Source organism: Copadichromis virginalis, linkage group LG14 (genome assembly GCF_057382275.1).
Source record: "Copadichromis virginalis isolate Kocher_CV1m ecotype Utaka linkage group LG14, C_Virginalis_male_GT1.1, whole genome shotgun sequence".
Lineage (NCBI taxonomy): Eukaryota > Metazoa > Chordata > Actinopteri > Cichliformes > Cichlidae > Copadichromis > Copadichromis virginalis.
Window position 1 is genome coordinate 551147 of NC_140631.1, and position 19065 is coordinate 570211.

Below are 19065 nucleotides of genomic sequence, written 5' to 3' on the forward strand. Positions count from 1 at the left end.
CCGAATAGATTTAATGCCCAGTAATTCGTACAGTTCCCGCAGTGTACGAGACATAAACGACGTGCCCTGGTCAGTCAGTATCTCTTTCGGGATTCCGACTCGGGAGATGACCTGAAACAGTGCCTGCGCCACACTCTTTGCAGAGATGGTGCGCAGCGGGACTGCTTCCGGGTACCGCGTTGCATAATCCACCAGGACTAACACAAAGCGGTAGCCGCGTGCACTCCGGTGAAACGGCCCGATGAGGTCCATGCCAATGCGTTCGAACGGGACCTCTATGAGTGGAAGCGGACGCAAAGGCGCTTTTGGTATGGCCGGCAGATTAACAAGTTGGCAGTCCGGGCAGGACGCGCACCAGCGGCGCACATCCGCTCAGATGCCCGGCCAATAAAATCGGGCCGTTATTCGCTCCAGAGTTTTTTCGTATCCCATATGCCCTGCCATAGGGTTATAATGAGCCGCCTGGAAAATTGTTTCCCGGCGGCCCTGCGGCACCAACAGCTGGGTGTGCATCACCTCCGTGCGAGCGTCACGACTCACACGGTATAACCTATCTTTCGACAAAATGAAGCGTGGGTAGGTCCGCACGGCTTCAGGGCGCACCACGTGACCATCAATCTCAATCACTTGGTCAAAGGCTGAGCGTAGGGTATCGTCACGAGACTGCTCCAGTGGGAAATCACCCGTGGGGGGAACTTCTGGAGCCGGCGGGACTACCTGTGAAGGACCCGCCGTCTCCCCCTCCCCAGAGTCAGTGTCGGACGACCCCGCGTCACCACTGAGCGCCGCGCAGACACTACATGCTACTAGCGGTCGTGACCGCACCCCCGCGTACTGTCCCAACAGATGACAAAACCCCAGCCAATTCGTGCCCAGAATTAGGGGATGCGACAGGCGCGGGCTAACCGCAGCCGTTATTCTATGCGTTTTACCCTTATACTTCAATAACAGCGGCACTATGGGATACCTGTGAACATCACCATGCACACACCTCACCTCCACCCATTCTGCCTCCAGCAATGCCCCGGGGCGAACCAAACTTTGGTGCACGAGGGTCTGCATGCAGCCCGTGTCCACCAAAGCATGGCGTATACCCCCTCGAGTCCTTACCGGAATGCTGTATGTCCCTCCCGGACCGGGAGAGGGCGCTGGGGCACCGGCAACGCGGAACACCTGCCCCACCTTCATCAGAGGACAGTCCCTCCTCAGGTGTCCCGGCTGTCCGCACTTCCAGCACTCCTGCCCCGGCGTCTGTGCTGCTCTCCGTGGCTCAGGGGCAGCGCTGCTTAGGTCCGGTCCCTGGGAAGGCACAAACGCAGCAAAAGGATTAGTGGGGCTCAACGCCAGCGTCCGCTCTGCCTGCCCTGGCACAGGCATCCAGCGCCTCGGTGCCGGCACCAGGGCTTGTCTGTTCGGCCTCCGGCCGCTGTCCCCGGGCTCCCCCGCTCTAGCGGCAAGGTGGTCCTCCGCCAACGTCACCGCCACCTCCAGACTCGCGGGACGGTGGCACCTGACCCATCTCGCCGTCTCTGCAGGCAGCCCCTCCACGAACTGCTCCAGCACCACTTTGCCCACCAGCAGCGTCTCGCCTTCTGACGATCCCGGCTGCAGCCAGTGTACGGCCGCGTCATGCAGCTTCCGGGCCCAAGCAAACGGCCGATCCGCCACGGCCAGCCGACAGGCCCGGAATCGCCGGCGATGATCTTCAGCGGTAAGCCCCAACCTGTCCACCACCGCCCGGCTCATGTCCTGGAAGCTGCCCCTCGAAGCCGGCGGCAGACCCAGGGCCGCCGTCCGAGCCTCCCCTGACAACAGAGGAAGCAAACGCGGAGCCCACTCCGCCTGCGGCCACTGGCAGGCCTCCGCCGTGGCACGAAAAGTCTCCAGAAAAACCTGGGGGTCGTCCCCGTCCCCCATCCGGGGCACCGCCACCGACAGTGGTGGGGGCTTCGGCAGGGCAGCGGCGGCAACCAGTCGCTCCAGAACCAGAGTCTGCCGGTCCGTCTGCTCCTGCAGCGCAGCCAGGTGGGCCCGCTGGGCCGCTGCCTGGTCGTGGCTCATCTTTGCCATCTCCGCCAGCATCTGCGCCAAATACTGCAAAGGCTGGGCGGGCGGCGCAGCCTGCGGGTCGGACATCCCCACACCGGCAGGCTCCTGGGTTTCGGCACCACTTGTGGAGTATACCAGGCCCAAGCACACACACACGCAGATCCGTATTGCCAAGGACCACATTTATTGATGTTTACACAGCAGACAATATGACGCACAGACTGACAGCTCTCGATCCCAGCTGATGTGTGTCTCTTTTCCCTTAGCGCTCTTCCACTCCTCTCCGCCTCACTATATAAAAGGAAGGAAAACCACCATCAGTCCAAAATCGCCATCAGCTGTTCTTACCAGCACCGCCCCGTCGAGCTCACTGCACCACTCCTCCCCTGCAGCCGCGCCCCGGACCACACCTCCGCCACACATACATACATCTACCTCACTCTGAAATTTTGCCTTCATTTATTTATACTATTTGTATTTTATCTGTTCTATTTGTACATATTAGCCGGGCTCTTGTTGTCTATTTTAGTGTGTGCATGTGTTTTTTTTCTTTTTTTACTTTGTAGTAGAGATGGCACGATACAACTTTTTTATGTCCGATACCGATATCATAAATTTGGATATCGGCCGATACCGATATGAATCCGATATAGTGTGGTTTTTAATCAATAAAACTGTTTTTATAATATCTTGCTACATTTTGTATAAGTTTAAAAAAAAACACTAAAGCTATTCTGTTATACCTGTATGCAAAAAATACACTGCACCCAAAATATTTCATAGTTCAGCAAAACTGATCAATCTAATAAATTTAAACCTGCTCCATCCTCCCTATTCTGGTATTTTAAAGAGTACGCGACCTAACTAATAAACTCCCAGCAAAAAAAAAAAAATAGGGAACCACCCCCCACCTCATGATGCTTAATCTATGTAATCAACTTTAATTTGATACAGTGTGAAAAAAATGCACAGAAATCATTTATTTATTTTTCAAGAATAATTAAATAGATTCAACATCTTTCTTCAACAGAACTGCACAGATGGTACCTTCCCAAAGGAAAAAGTACTATAGCTGGTATATTAGACTTAACAGTTACTATATATAGTAATGGACTTCTATACTTTTTACATCAGATTAAAACTTTGGGTGCAAGATTCAGATAATTATTTAATAACAGCCAGACATTTTAAATGAGAATAAGAAAGAAAAGTATGTCTTTGTGCCCCCTTTTCCCTGTTCCTCCCTTCCCTGCCCTATCGACCCCCCTGGCCAAACTTTGCTAGATCCGCCCCTGCACAGTTACGTCAGCTGCGTAGAAAAAGATCCTGGTGTAGAAAGTAATATTAAATAAATTCAAGCTTAAACGTGCTGATGTTGTTCAGCCGCTGCTTTCTGGCACGAAGTGGGCCAAAAACAAACAGGAGAGACGGACAGAAAAGCCGATCAGCTGATCATTAATCAGTTTCAGGGTTGAAGTAGCAGCAGGAGAGAGAGAGAGAGAGAGAGAGAGAGAGAGGCAGTCGCTCCATATATCAGTTGTTAAGCTTAACGCTGGAACGCTTCACAAACATTCAGAGATGGACTTACACACTTGCTTTCTTCTCTCTGGGATCACTTCCTCGGAGATGAAATGCTGGGTTGGTAGCGAGGCTACAAATACTCAACCAGACCGCCAACAGGTCTCGCACCCCACAGCCGCTCTATCACGTGACGCATACTGCTCCGACGTGCTATGGTTATGAGCCAAGTTACGCCATGTCGCAAGTTTTGTGAGGTGCTTTTTTGATATTTAATGGATCGGATTGCATTTTTTATTTCTCTCCGATTTCCGATCCAGTAATTTAGGTCAGTATCGGACTGATAGCGATAGTAATATCGGATCGGTCCATCTCTAGACACATCTGCTTACCTGTATCTTTTGCTCATTTCTCCTCCTCTTCTTTTCTCTTTTTTCTAAACTGAGCACCTGATGGCTTTGAACTTTTCTTGTCCATCTTCCATTGGTTTGAATTTTGCACTCCAGTATGAACACAAATCCCCCAATCCCCGAGAATCACCACAACATAACCTAACAGACCTACACCTTAGTTCACAGATTCACTTTGTCTAAGGTTTATTTCTGAGATTTTGCACAACCCAGGATTCAAATCATGAACACATAATGGGCTTGGATTTACATCATTATGAATGAAATGTGCTCTATTTGGCAGCAGCCCCTCCCCCCCTTTCGACGGGTTGTGTGTGACTTTAAATCATCAAACTGTAAATTATAAATTTTAAATTGTTATTGATCCTTTACTCCTGGTCCTAAAGTGTGTATTTATTTTCTTACTCTTCTTATATTTATTGTTTGTTTACTTGCACTGCTGTAACTGGAGCCTCGTCGTCTCGTCTCTATATGCTGGACTGTCTGTAGCGGAGATGACAATAAAGTTTACTTTGACTTCAGCAGCGAGCAGGCGCACCGAGGGCTCTCGCGCTCACTTTTCGTGTAGAATTTCGAAAAAACATCGGTGCAAATTCTAAGTCTGTATCATGATGTCTGGTGTTTTCGTGTTTGTTGTTTTGTTTTTATTTTGTTTTATTTTGCGAGTTGGTTATTAGATGCTGCTCCAGCCGGTCAGTGAATCCACTGCCGCCCCGCCCTCTCCTCCCTGTACCCTGTGAGTACGAGCAATTTTTTAAATTTTTTTTATTTTTTTTGCAGATGCCCGTATCGCCCATATCAAAAACCGCTACTGGCCATACTGATCCCTTGGATGACGCTGATTGGCTTTGGGTAACGCTTATTAGTTGTTAAAGTTTTTTCAGAATGAGATATGTACCCCCATGTTACAAGTCCATTTCTTGTCAAAGACCATGTTCATAAATAACTGAGCATGTCTTCAATTGCAGAATGCAAACACAAATTTTAATCAAAATTTACTTATGCTAAATATTGGCTGCGCTATAACCCAAATGTGGCTGAGAATAAATGTGCAAACTGGAGCTACACTACAGGATCAGACTGTGGCTCCACAGACAATGCTTCTTTAATCAGTAAGAGTTTATTTTTTCCCCTTATATTAACAGCATGAAATAAAGAGCATATAGACATGGCTGGAACGGTTGCATAACTGGCACTGAATATCAACATATGACTCTGGGCCAGTGACCTTTATTTGCTTACCCAGTCTACAGTCTCTTCAAGGTAATTTTCAAGGTAACTTTATTTCCAGGGTCCAGGACATTTCACCAAAGTATTGCCCCCCCCCCCCCCCCCCCACACACACACACAGCTGTAGTAGTCACTGCAGCCCCTTAAATATTCTAATATCTCTGCCATTACAATATACAATGTAAGAAATCAAACACAAAGCTGTAGTGAACAGTACAGCAGCGAAATGTCAAAGACCCTGGTGAAGACATGAATAAACACAGGAAACTAACAATATCAAAGCTAGCTTGCCAGTTAGTTTCTCTGAAACCCAGACCATCTCCAGTGTCAAAGATCTTGTAATAATACATTTGGTGAGGAAGGGTACACATGTTATCATGTGGTTACTACAGGGAGCAGGGAATTAACCCTTTGAGTTAAAGCTGAAAGTCTGCACTTCAATCACTATTTGATTGTTTCATTTAAAATCCACAGCGGTGCTGTAATTATTAAATTTACTAAAATAAAAAATGCTAACTTTCACAGTCTTGAGAGTGTGTGAGGGATGTTCCTTGAGAAAATGAGGTCCTCTGCCCTCTTCCTTTGTGTAGGGCTCTGGTCAAAGAAGTCAAAAAGAAAACAAAAACACTTTTAAATAGTGTTTATGAAGCAGCTCCAAATTCACAGCTTTTTCCTATATAATTCCAGCAATATATGATTATCATTGGAGATAACTGGGCCACTTACACCTGTCTTTCAATGTTTTAATATCTTTTCATTTGAATCTGGCTTATCAGGACATTCAAGTAGAATATGATATCCACCTACCACCAATATACACAGATTCTGTAAAAGTTAACACACTAAATGTCCAGTTGTGAAATATGATGACAGACTTTACTTATCAGCTTTCTTTCAATGAGTTCATCAGTTGAACTGGATAACCTCAAACTTAAACAAAGGAGAACATGTCGCAGTTGAAGACTTACATCATCATCGAAGATTTTATGAGCCTAGTCAGCCCTCCTATGCCACTCTTGAATTTGTACAGCTCCATGAACCTCTCCATATTGGTCAAGCACAGCAAAAAAGGAACCATTTCAGGTCAACAGATGTAAGACGGGCAAATTCTGCTTCAACCTGAGCAACAGAAGAAGAGGGGTGGTGAGTATAGGCAAAATTTTAAAAAAAAAATGCTTTCAGACCCAAATTTAAGCAAACCGTCATCTGAGGACCCTTAGAGAAAACACAAACACACAAAAGTAAACAAGCAAAAAGATGCCCTTTACCTGCCGTTCAGCGAACAAGGAAGTTCAGAGAACAATAAGCTCTGTCTTGAAATCTTTTAAAGTAGAATGATTGTGAAAATGACTTATGTGATGTAAAACTTTAGTAAATCTGCGATGTAAAAGAACACTGAGTAAAAGGACAAGTAACAATTTCCTTATTCCTCAGATGTTTACCTTGATGAGCAATATACTGCTTTAGTCCAACTGCCTCATTAAAGTTACACAACAGGCTTTTTACATTAAAGCCAGCAAGTCCATTACATACTCCTTCTATGACCCCATGATCTCATAAATTAACTTGTAAGGCTTTTTTAGATCTGAAATACTGTGCACATTCTGTGTATATGCAGGGTAGTGGACAGCAATTTACACAAACAAAGTGCAAAGTTTGCAAGTCGACCTAATTTAAATGACAAAGACAGATGTGATCATCTACAGTAGATCTGTGAAAATAAATTAATGGCAAACCTTCATTTATGGATGTTATTACAAACACAACAGCCTAAACAGTCTGCTTTTGTTAATGCTTTTGTTGGTAGCATGTCTGAATATTTAGTTTATGCCACCTGGATGTGATTATCAATAGTGCAATGTTACTTCTTAAAAAGTACCTTGACACTACACAGAAAAAAACCAAGTGTCAATTTTACACTTAGAGTTGATTTTAACTCTTCTTCAGATAACATTTGGTCCCACTCAAAATTAGAGTTAAATGGCCAGTGTTAACTTTTCAGTGTTAATTGTACTCAATTTAGTGTCAAAATTAACAACAAAACATTATTTATTTTTATATTTAACACTGAGGGTTATTCACACTGTTCAGAGTAATTACACTTTATAGAGCTATTTTTCCTCCAAATTTAGTTTAATAATAACACTGATGTGTAATAATATATCATTTTTATTTCTCTGTAGTTTTATTTTTTCATATTCATCTTATGATGCTATATTACTAAACTGTGATCTATGCTATATTATGGAAATAACAACAAACATACAGGTTAAAGTAACAGCATTTATTCTGGGGGTGGCTGTAGCTCAGGTGGCAGAGCAGGTCAGCCACTAATCAGAAGGTCGGTGGTTCGATCCCAGGCTGCCTCCTGGCTGCATGCCAAATATCCTTGGGCAAGATACTAACCCCGTGTTTGCCTACTGGTGGTGGTCAGAGGGCCCGGTGGCGCCAGTGTCCGGCAGCCTCGCCTCTGTCAGTGCGCCCCAGGGTAGCTGTGGCTACAACGTAGCTGCCATCACTAGTGTGTGGATGACTGGATGTGTAAAGCGCTTTGGGGTCCTTAGGGACTGAGAAAAGCGCTATACAAATGCAGGCCATTTATTACGTTTCTCATTTCAGTGTTATTTAATTACCTTAACAAACCCTTACAATTCACATTAGCATACAGTTCTATGGTGCTCACTAGAGAAAGCAATATGACGTTTCTCCAATGTCATAGTTGTTTGCAGAAAAGTGAAAAAGTTGGTCAGGGATGAACTGTATGATGTACCACAGACATGGGCCCAACAAGTTCATCAAGGGCTCCTACTGAACCTGGCACTTTACATGGAAGTGCAAGCTTGTCAATCACAAGGTGTGAATGGTGCTTCTTGTGGATCCCTGACCAAGAAGGTAGGGCTGATGATGTTGTCTAGATGCTGCTGTACACTGGTTCCAGCCTACAACAACACATTAAACAACAGTATTAAGTGACTATCCTCTGACAGTAGATTAGCTCACCTCACTGTCCATGAAAATAGAGGTGATGGAACGTATATTTTAAACAACGCACCTTTGGGAATTTGATGAGGTTATCGACAGCTTGAGATGCAGACACCTTTCCTGGTCTCTTTCGCCTTTGTGCAGATGGTGGTAGCAGATGTAGCAGCAGCAAGATAGTAGACATGTCACTGTCCCAGACTACAGACGAATAAACAAAGAATTATTCCAAAAATGCATTCAATTGACAGAATTACCTATATAACCAACAATGGCAAATAAAAACAGTCACAATCATACCATTCTCAACTTCAGTACCTGACTCAGCATTGCACATTAACTCCAAGAGCTCTGAGGTGGGAACAAGTCCATGACTTTTCTTTACAACCTTTGCTTTGAGATTGATGGGCCACCTCTCCAAGAATTTGCTGGCAGTGACCTCACAAAACAGGAGTCAGAAATCTTGTTCTATCTGTATTGCAAAAATACAGAACATAGAGAGGTGCAATGAGTGACACTGCAAGCTTCATGGAATATTTCAGTGATTCAACAAATGAAGATGTCTTACCAGTCCTGGTGTGTCCAGAAACCACATCAGGCCTATGAAGACACCTGCTGGATTCTTTTCATTGCTGACCATTAAATGAAGGTAGCTTTCTTTTCACGGATGTCTTCATCAGCAGAGTGTCTCAAAAGAGCAATAGCTGCTCTTACATCCTCATCTGATAACACTGTCTCAGTGGTGAGTGGTCTGGATCGACCATGGCCTGGCCCACCAACTTAAGAAAAAACAATTTGATTGAATCCTGCCTACAAATTACATCAGTATCATTTAAATCACGTGTCAAAGTCAAGGCCCGCGGGCCGCATCCGGCCCGGTGTACATTTATATCCTGCCTGCGAGATCATTTTATATAGATGTACTATTATTGTTATGCATGGCCCGGCGATATGAGGCGCTAATAATATACAAACTACAGATTCCATAATGCAGCGCTGTAGCCTCCTTGCTGAACGCTAGGCTACCTGGGAACATTCCCGCGTCAATCAAGTCAAACTTCTGTTATAGAGATTGACAGACCACGAGACTTTCACGCATTGCATGCCGGGAACTCGTGCCAAAACAATCCAAGTACCGGATCAAATGCAAGCAATTGCAGCACCACAAAACGTTCATTCTCCGGTTCCAATACCTTCTTGGTTTTTCTTTGCCCCCCAAAAAAGTTATGTACAAAACGAAGGAGAACTGTCACGGCTGGCGGGGTGAGCCGTGTGGTGTGGAGGAAAAGGAGGACCCAAAATGCAGCAGTGACTGATGATACGAGTGATGTTTATTTACAAAGTGGTAGTGGCAGAAACAGGCAACGAAGCATGAGAAATTACTAATGGAAACCTAAACTGGGAAACACTAAAGAGCAAACCTGAAATCATAACGGAGCAGAGAGACGTAGAGACAGGAACACCATAGAACGCAGAGATACATGGATGAATGCAGACGAGCCGACAACGAACACAGACCGACACCCACTAAATATACACACACAAGGTAATCGGGTAATCACACACAGGAGGGAAGAACAGCTGAACCTAATACACATGATGACCGGAGGAGACAAGCTGAACACCATGACAACAGACACAGACTTTCAGAACAATACAGGAAATCTAGAACCCGAACCGGACACAAGGAGGGAGGACACAGAATAACTAGAACAGAGGGACATAATCCTAAAACGCTGGGCCAACGACCCAGCACCATGACAAGAACAATGCCGGTCCGTACAAAGACAGACTTGATAAAAAGTCAAAGAAAATATACGAGGACAAAATCAAAGGAGTGAAAGGTTTAGACCCTTACGAGCACACAGAGGGACAAAATACGTCAGCGTGCTGCCCAACTTCACCACGATCAGATTTATAATTATACGGTTCTTGGAGTGAGTGCATACACTCATGAAGTTTAGTAACTTCAGGTCACTGCAACAAGCCCAGGTAGAGTTTACCGACGGATGGGTGCAGGACCTTGAAATGCACCGTGTAGAAAGTAAAGACCATCGTACGTATCATAAGTTTACCAGTCTCACAAATCGTCGTCATAAATACACATTCATTAACCGTTTATTAATAGGACCTTTGAGCTCAACGGTAATTAATTAGTAGTGGAAATAATTTCTGGTAGCATCACAGAAATGTAGCAGTGACAATAATATTGTATGCTGTAATCGCACTGGACAATTAGTGATACAAAACTACTGTTTTATCCTGTGAATAAAAGTATATGTTTTTGTCAGTGTACCATAATAACAGAAGCGAAACGCAATATTGTGTCAGGACAATTCACTGTTTATGCACAATAAACAAAGGAGCATAGCGCCACAATTTCTGTTCAGCGCCAGACTTGCACACAACCTATATCACCAATTATGTTATGAAAAATGACGTATTAACTACAACAGCAGACTGACCTTTGTGGAAATGCTTGGAGCAGACTAACCTGTGAGCTGGAGTGTTTTGGGACGTTATATTTGGTCTTTGAATGGCTGCAATCCAGTCGCCTCTTTGTTACTTCCAAAAAATATGATTGTTTGCTTGCAGGACACCAGGAGAGATGAGTCCTCCGTCACAGATGCTGCAGGTTCAAGCTCATTGCATCTCCAACCCACATCCACTGCCACTGTACTTAAGGGAAGTTAAAGACTTTCTTCTGCACCTATTTGGATCACCTCGATCCATGACAGTCATTCAGGCAGTAATGCCTGGACTGGAAACAAGCCATCCTTAAAATATTACAACATTCCAGCTCCTGTGTTGGAATGAAAAACAAATGTGTTGTTTAAATCAGAGACTGCACTTGTGACAGAACAACAAATATTTTATTTTGATTATATAAGTAATGCAAGTACAAAACAAACTTGTGGTAGGCCTAAACTTATTTTCTTAATAATTAAATCTGAGACTTTGTTTCATTGTAAGATTATAACAGTGATGGCAATCTAACTGTTTGTTGTTCAGCAGAACAGTGTCCAGTATGTTGGCTGTTATACTTTGTTGTGTTTGAAAATAAAAGTTGGGCTGATTTTAACATAATTACAAAAAGTGTTGTTAATTATATTTAATCATATTCAGGTTACCACACAGTTTTTTCATTTAGTTGAACTTGAAATGTTTGTCAGTAGGTAAACAATTAAAGTTGTACAGTCAGAAATATCAATTTATTCTTAATACTGCAGACTTGCAATGTGTAAGTTGTCCTAACAGTCATCTTAAGTAAGCTTTACTTAGTTTTTTTGAGGCAACGAGTTTCCTCAATTTTTTTGAGTTCTGGGAACTAACAAGGCTGTACAGTGTACTCAAAATGAGTAAGTTGCCCTAACTTGGTCATCTTACGTAAACTTGATCCAATTTTTTTGAGTTCTGGGAACAAATGAGCTTGTACAGAGTACTCAAAATAAATAAGTTGTCCTAATTTAGTCATTTTGGAGCAGCAGCGCCTCTTCTTTCTCAGGAGACTGAAAAGATTCGGCATGAGCCCCCGCATCCTCAGGACCTTCTATCACTGTGCCATTGAGAGCATCCTCACTGGATGCATCACCACCTGGTATGGCAACAGCACCGCCTACAACTGCAAAGCTCTCCAGCGAGTAGTGCGGTGCTCTGAACGGATAATTGGAGGTGAGCTTCCCTCCCTCCAAGACATCTACAGGAAGCGCTGCCTGAGGAAAGCGGGGAGGATCATCAAGGACTCCAGTCACCCCAGCCATAAACTGTTCAGACTGCTTCCATCAGGAAGGAGGTTCTGCAGCATCCGGTCCCGTACCAGCAGACTGAGAGACAGCTTCTTCCACCAGGCCATCAGACTGCTGAACACGTCATAGACACCTCACCTCCACTACTGGAACTTTAACATTATGCACTCCATACTGTACAGTAATGCCACTGTTTTGCACATGTCTCAACTCTGTATATTTTATTTTATTTATTTTATATATTCTATTTATTGTTTACTCTATTTAATTTGTAAAATATGTGTACACACACACACACACACACACGTAGAAAAATATTTAGTATACACATCCAGAAATGCATATACTATTATATATTGTACATATATTTATTAGTCTCAGATGTAGCCATTCTTGTATTTTGCTTGTTTACATTATTGTATTTGCACAGCTCTGTTGCTTGTGAAGCTCGCACACAAGAATTTCACTCACATGTGCTGTACCAATGTACCTGCACATGTGATGTGACAATAAAAATGATTTGATTTGATTTGATTTGATTTTTAGCTAAGCTTTACTCAATTTTTTTGAGGCAACGAGTTTCCTCAATTTTTTTCAGTTCTGGGAACTAATTAGATTTTACAGTGTAGCAGTATGTCGGTGAGTCTGGTGTAGAAAAACAGTCTTTGGTTCCGCTAACTCTACGGGTGAAACATTCATACTGGCTAACTTAGAGGAAATGCTGCGAGCGTTACAAGAATCTGATTGCTCAGGAACACAAAGATCGCTAGGTAGGACGGTCAGTGAATAACTTGGCACCGAGGTGTCACACGGAATAACGTCTTTAGAGTCCAAACACACAGTGGCGGAGTTATCCAAGTCAGGCAACACAATGGCAGGCAAAACAGAGTTACTCACAGTGATGGAACAGTCATGGGGTCCGGGATCAGAAAACTTGGGCTGGGTGTGTGACTCACAGTCACTCTCTCCCACGGGTGCAGCCAGCTCAGCTGTACTGCGGCGCTGAACTACTACAAGGGGCTTCACTGAAGTCTGCACTGGCACAGGGGGCTGCACTGATGGCTGTAGCAACGGTTGTGGTGAGAGTGGAGTAGGTGACTGCACAGGAGATTGAACTAGAGGTGACTGCACAGGAAACTGAGCTAATGGTTCTGTTGCAAACTTAGTTGCTGCTGATGGAGCAAACAGCTGTGCTACAGGGAGCTGGGACACAGGAAACTGAGCTAGTGGTGGTGAGAGTGGAGTTGGTGGTAGAGGAGGAGACTGTGCTGACCGGACGGGAGGAGACTGGGCTATGGGCGACGGAGTGGCACACTGAACTGAAGGCGACGGAGCTACAGGGGACTGGAGAACAGGAGACTGAATCACAGGGGACTGGAGGACTGGAGACTGGACTGCAAACTGAACAGCAAGCGAGTGAACTGACTGGACTAGAAGCTGAACAGTAGGAGAGTTAACTGACTGGGCTGGCGAAGCTAATGGCTGAGCTGAGCGCAGATTGTAATCCACAGAGGAAAACATGGCTTTACTCTCGATGGGTATGTTATCATGATGTCTAGGATCTGAATGTTCGAGCGGAACGAGAAAAAGACAGTGTTATGATCCAATGTTGTCAGTGTTTGTTTTATGTGTGACTCCTCCCACCAGAGGATGGATGTGGGTTTTTTCCTCTCTCTCTTAGGAGGTGGACAGACCTGGGCGTGCCTGCTGAGTAGTTGGGTGGAGTCTCTTCCTGTCCTTGGATTGGATAATTGGCTAATCACCTCCAGTACTTAACTACCGGATGACAACCACCTGGTCCCCTCTCTACTAGCCTCCACCATCCAACAAAGAGCATGTGTTTTTGAGTCGTTGCTGTGTAGGGTGTCTGTGCCCAGTGATTTGCAAGTATAACCCTGTGTGTGTGTCTGGTGTTAGTATCTTAATTTTGTAAATAGCTGTAAATAGATTTGTAAAGTAGCAATTGTGTATATTGTTCACCTTGTATATATTCTTCACTGCAGCAGCCTAGTAGGCGTGAGAAGCCATTTTTGTTGATTAAGTTTTCTCCTGTTTTTCATTAAGAAAGTTAGGTAAGTGAATTGTCTTTTGTTTGGTTTTCATTTTTGTGTAGGAAAGCGTAGGGACCATTAGGGAGTTTTGTTTGTTATTTTTGGTACTGCTCACTGCTGAAGCAAATAAATGGCTGCTTAGCACTTTAAAAGATACGACTGTTTGTGTTCTTTCCTGGGTGGTGCGCAAGTGGGGCCAGTTTCTTGTTGCGTTCAATACACGCCTAGACAAAGAACGTAACAACAGTCACTCTCACCAACGGGTGCAGTCTGCTCAGCTGTACTGGAGCGACGGCGGCGTGAACGGCGTTTTTGCCGAGAAGGGGGAGGAGATGAACCGGGCCGCGAATCCTCCAGCAGACCGGGCTGAACATCCTCCGACTCTTCATACTGGAGACGCAGCTCCGGGCGAATGCGTACGGTGGAGACGAGGAAGTCCTGGATGTGGGGGTGTAGCGCGCCGAATAGCCATGGGAGTCCGGAAACCATCCTCTGTAACCGGATGGCTACGATCTCCCGATACTCTTCCCCTGGCAGCGCTACCCACTCCTGACAGCGTAGATTAAATCCACCCGGAGCTCAGCAGAGGGACTGTGAACTGCTGGGTCCAGGTCGTGGTCGCATTCTTCTGTCATGATTCGGCTGTGTGGCAGGCAGGAAGTGGACCCAAACGCAAGCTCACAGAGGCAGGAATGAACTCAAAACACAGCTTTATTGCTGGAGGGAAACGGCGAAACAAACTGATAAGAAACTACACTGGGAAGCAATACACTAGCACACAGAGGAAAATTCCCTTTTGCACAAGTATGTGGTGGTGAAAAGCATCAGAGTCTTGACAGTGTGAGATCACACTAAACAGAAAAGTGTGCAGCAAGAAAAGACAGAAAGACTTCTGTGTTGTTTGTGTCCAAAACCTTCCAAAGGTTTAACTTCTTTATCATGGCCTAAACTTTGTCTTGAACATTGAATATAGTTGCAGAAATGCCTTGCAATCCGAGATTGAGCTCATTCAGACAAGAAAATATATCACACAGATAAGCCAGGCACGTAAGGTACTCTTCATCATGCAAATGTTAAGACAGCTCAAAGGGATGGTCACTGAAGAAAACTTTAAGTTCATCCCTCAGCTCAAATAAACAGGTCAGCACTTTCCCTCTAGATAGCCAGCGAACCTCTGTGTGGAGTAATAATGTCTCATGCTCGCTGCCCATCTCATTGCACAACGCAGCAAATAAGTGGGAGTTCAGCAGCCTGGCTTTCACAAAGTAAACCATTTTTGGAAAGTTGGAAAGTTTACGCGCTGGTAAAACTTCAACAGAACTATCTTCATGTTGGCTTTATTAAAGTCACCAGCCACAATAAAAGCAGCCTCCGGGTGTAACGTTTCCTGCCGGTCGATAATGTCAGACAGTTCGTCCAGTGCCTGTGTGGTTTCAGCGTGGGGGGGAATGTAAACAACGGTACAGAATAGTGCTGTAAACTCCCTGGGCAGATAAAAGGTTCTGCATCTGATCATAAGGTGTCCAAGGTCAGGAGAGCACCCCGACGAAACTATCTGTACATCAGTACACCACCATTTGTTGGTCATTACGCACACACCACCTCCCCTACATTTTCCCGAGTCCCTTGTTCTGTCCGGGCGGTGAGTGGAGAGCTCCTCAAGGACAATGGCCATGTCAGGGACGGAGGGGTCTAGCCATGTTTCTTTGAAAACAAAGACGTTGCAGTTCTTAATGTCCCTTTGGAAAGTTATCCTGGCCCTTAGTTCATCCAGTTTGTTTTCCAAGGACTGGACGTTCGCTAGAAGAATGCTGGGAAGCAGGGTGTATGTTGTCTTTTCCTCAGCCTGACCAGAATCCCGGCTCTTTTTCCCCTTTTTCTCCAGCGTTACTTCTGCCCAGGTAGCCAAGGTGAGTCAGCACCATTCACAAAAAAGTTGGTTTGTGAAGGTCCGGATTGTGAGTTTTGTCGAATGTCCAGGAGAGTTTGTCTTCTGTAGGTGATAAAAGCATCACAGGTTGCAAAGAAACTAAGAAATAACATAACTAACATAAGAAAAATGCAAAATGTAGGGTACGCATACGCTAGTTTGGGAACTACTGCTATAGAGATTACATATTGGTTAAACGAAACACCTGGCTGTTTCTTTTGTTGCTTTCTGTTCTGTGATGGGGTGAATTTAAGTGCCAAAAGTTGTGAATCAAAATTAAATGTGTACATTTCACAGTTTGAGCACACGAAAACTGTGGAAAAATGTTGAGTTTGACAAAGTCGAGCCGAAAGCCACCTCAGAAACTACCTTAAACCCTCAAGTCATGCAGGATTTGGCACGACTCAGAGCTGTGCAATCAAAAAGGGAATTTATTTACAACATCGCGTTAGATATACATATAAACAGTGATCAAGCGGAGCGTTGCAGGGCTGGGGGGTTACACGCACACACTCCTCTTTGTACAGTCTGTCACACAAGCACACACAAATGTTCAGAGTTAGGCAATGTAAAGGGTAGCAGAGATGAATTTAAAGTTAAGCTGATGATGCTGAGATTTATTCACTGAAATCCACCAACTGCATGTCTAATATAAAGACAGCATAAACAGGTTACATAAAGTTTAACCTGTTTATCCTGCACTAAACTGCAGAGCTGCACAGTTACTGCCTCAGTTTGGTTTGCAGAATGTTTAACGGTATAAAAAAAACAATGTCACACATACTGAACTTAGAACTTAGTGAACTTTGCTCTCTTTCCTTTCTCTCCATGTAAAATACAGTAGCTGAACCTTTCGCTAGCAGATACACAGTGCGACAAACTCCATAGCAACAGTTTGTGTGTTTGTTGAGCTGGTAGAAATATTGCTCACAAAAAATATTGTTCACTTTATATTCACCCTTCTTCTGTAGGACTAGTGACCTCAACATCAAAAAAACACCATCCCACTGTAACCTGTGACTATGGCAAACAGTCTTGCCTCCTTTATCTCTCTTTATGTGACACCTCTTGGCGATTAATGTTCTTACAGTATTGTCTTTCATGCATTATTGTTTACATTCAAATCAGTTTGATGTTTGAATACCCAGAGTGACAAATAAGTAAGTCTCCTCAAATGCCTTTAAACCAAATGTAATGAGCCTATTTTGAAAATGTACGGAGTAGAAAGTACAGATGTCTGTTTAAAAATGTAGGTACTAAAGTAAAAAGTAAAGTACAGATATCTCAAAATTGTACTTAAGTACAGTAACAAAGTATTTGTTCTTTCTTACTTCCCACCTCTTCTAATAATAAGGAAGCAGGACTGATTTTAAAAGTATTGTCTCAGCACAGAATTACATGTCAAACCTGTATATGTGACTCACAGGTGCTTGCAGGTGGTTAGAGTCTTTCCCAGCTACCACTGGACAAGACAGAAGGTATGCTGTGGACCCCGTCTGCCACAGGACTGGACGCTGGTTTAGCTCACTGTGTTGAGCAAGCATGTGGGCGCAGCACCCCCAGGCTTGAGTTCGACCCACGGCCCTTTGCCATGTCTTCTCTTCTGTCTTCCTCTGCTTTCCTGTCAGTTCTTCACTGTCCCTATCAATAAAGTAAAAAAAAAATTCACAGGGCTGACACAGAGAGACAGAGAACCATTCACACTAACATTCATGCCTACAGGCATTTAGGCTCACCAATCAACCTAACCCTACTAAGTTCCTGTCTTTGGATTGTGGGAGTAACCTGGAGAAAGTGGTGGGTGGCCAATGGGAGCCTCTTTACTGTGAGGCAAAGTTGTGAGGTTAGGGTTAACCATTATTCCACCGTGCTGGCCTAAACGTCAGTCCATAAATTAGAAAAATGTACTGAGTTAAACAGGCAAGCCATCAGGGCACGTCTCCTCTCCCTTATCGTAGTCCGGGTCTTCTCTCCCAGATCTCTCCATAGTTGCACTGCTTCAATCTTTGGGCTGAAGGTAAATTATGCCAGTAAAAACTGTGATTACCACCTGATCTATTTTCCTCTTTTCTGATGTGTTATTCTCAATCATATACTCAACTTGATTATTTCCCACCATTGGCCCTTTTTACAGGCACACATCTTGCTATAGTAAATAGAAAGTAATTAGAAAGTATTTTAACTTGTATGTATATAACTTGTATTTATTTACTTGTACTTTTTCACTGATAACAACCACAGTCTAGTGAATGTAAAATTGTGATCAACATAAAAAATGTGGAGTACTGTATTTGAGCTGCCTGAGCCAGTGATATCATTAAGTACATTATTGTTCCAATTGTAGAAAATTTGCAATGTGTTCTACAGTAGCAATAGAATAGAATAGTTGGTTATTGTCATTGTACGAAGGAATTTCAGGTGCTCCACACCAGCTGTGTGGCTATAAAATATAAATAGTAAGATAGCAGGAATAATATTAAACAGGATATATACATAAAAAATATAAACATAAGAATAGGAATATATACAAAATAAGAGAAGTATAAACAAAAGAAGACAAAGGCGCACATTAGAAGAACAGGTTAGAAAGTCCTTGGAATAAGTGCAAAAGGACTTGGTCTGAGTGTAGAGACCGTGTGTGAGTGGCCTCAGTGATGATGGTTATATTTCTTCAGCTTGCTGTAAATTGTTGTATAGCTTTAATTTGGACCATGATGCATAATTGTATTAATTTTTCTATCATGTCCCGAAGACACAAAGCCACTCCACCAACTGTTCCATATAAGTTTTGAGTGGGTCACTTAGCCTTGAGTGCTCAGTAAATTCATCATCAGCCACCCTTTATCTAATGCCATTCTATTCTGGTAAGTCATCTCAGAAGTTGCATGTAGTTGTTCAGAGAGCCCCTTCACTAGATCCCGAGGGTGATTCAGCAATCTCTATTGATTATAACAAAGAAAATTAATCTAATCTACAATTTTTTTCTTTTAAATTGTCAGCCACCAAAAAATGACTGACTGATGAGAAGTGGGCTACTGGAACAAGAAGGCATCAGTGGGCAAGAGACAAAAATTGGGCGCTGTTGGAGTGCGCTACACAAGTAGTAACCCCAGCAGAAGGGGTTACATGAATATGATGAGTGACCTATGGAA

The 19065-nt window shown here is 43.9% G+C and overlaps 1 protein-coding gene across 1 annotated transcript; it reads right to left on the bottom strand.

Moving 5' to 3' along the window:
- Window positions 1-372: 372 nt before the first annotated feature.
- LOC146693153 (uncharacterized) lies at window positions 373-2232 on the bottom strand. The gene has a single exon (XM_085429721.1). It carries the CDS (start codon window positions 2230-2232, stop codon window positions 373-375), a length of 1860 nt encoding a protein of 619 aa, XP_085285847.1.
- Window positions 2233-19065: the final 16833 nt, after the last annotated feature.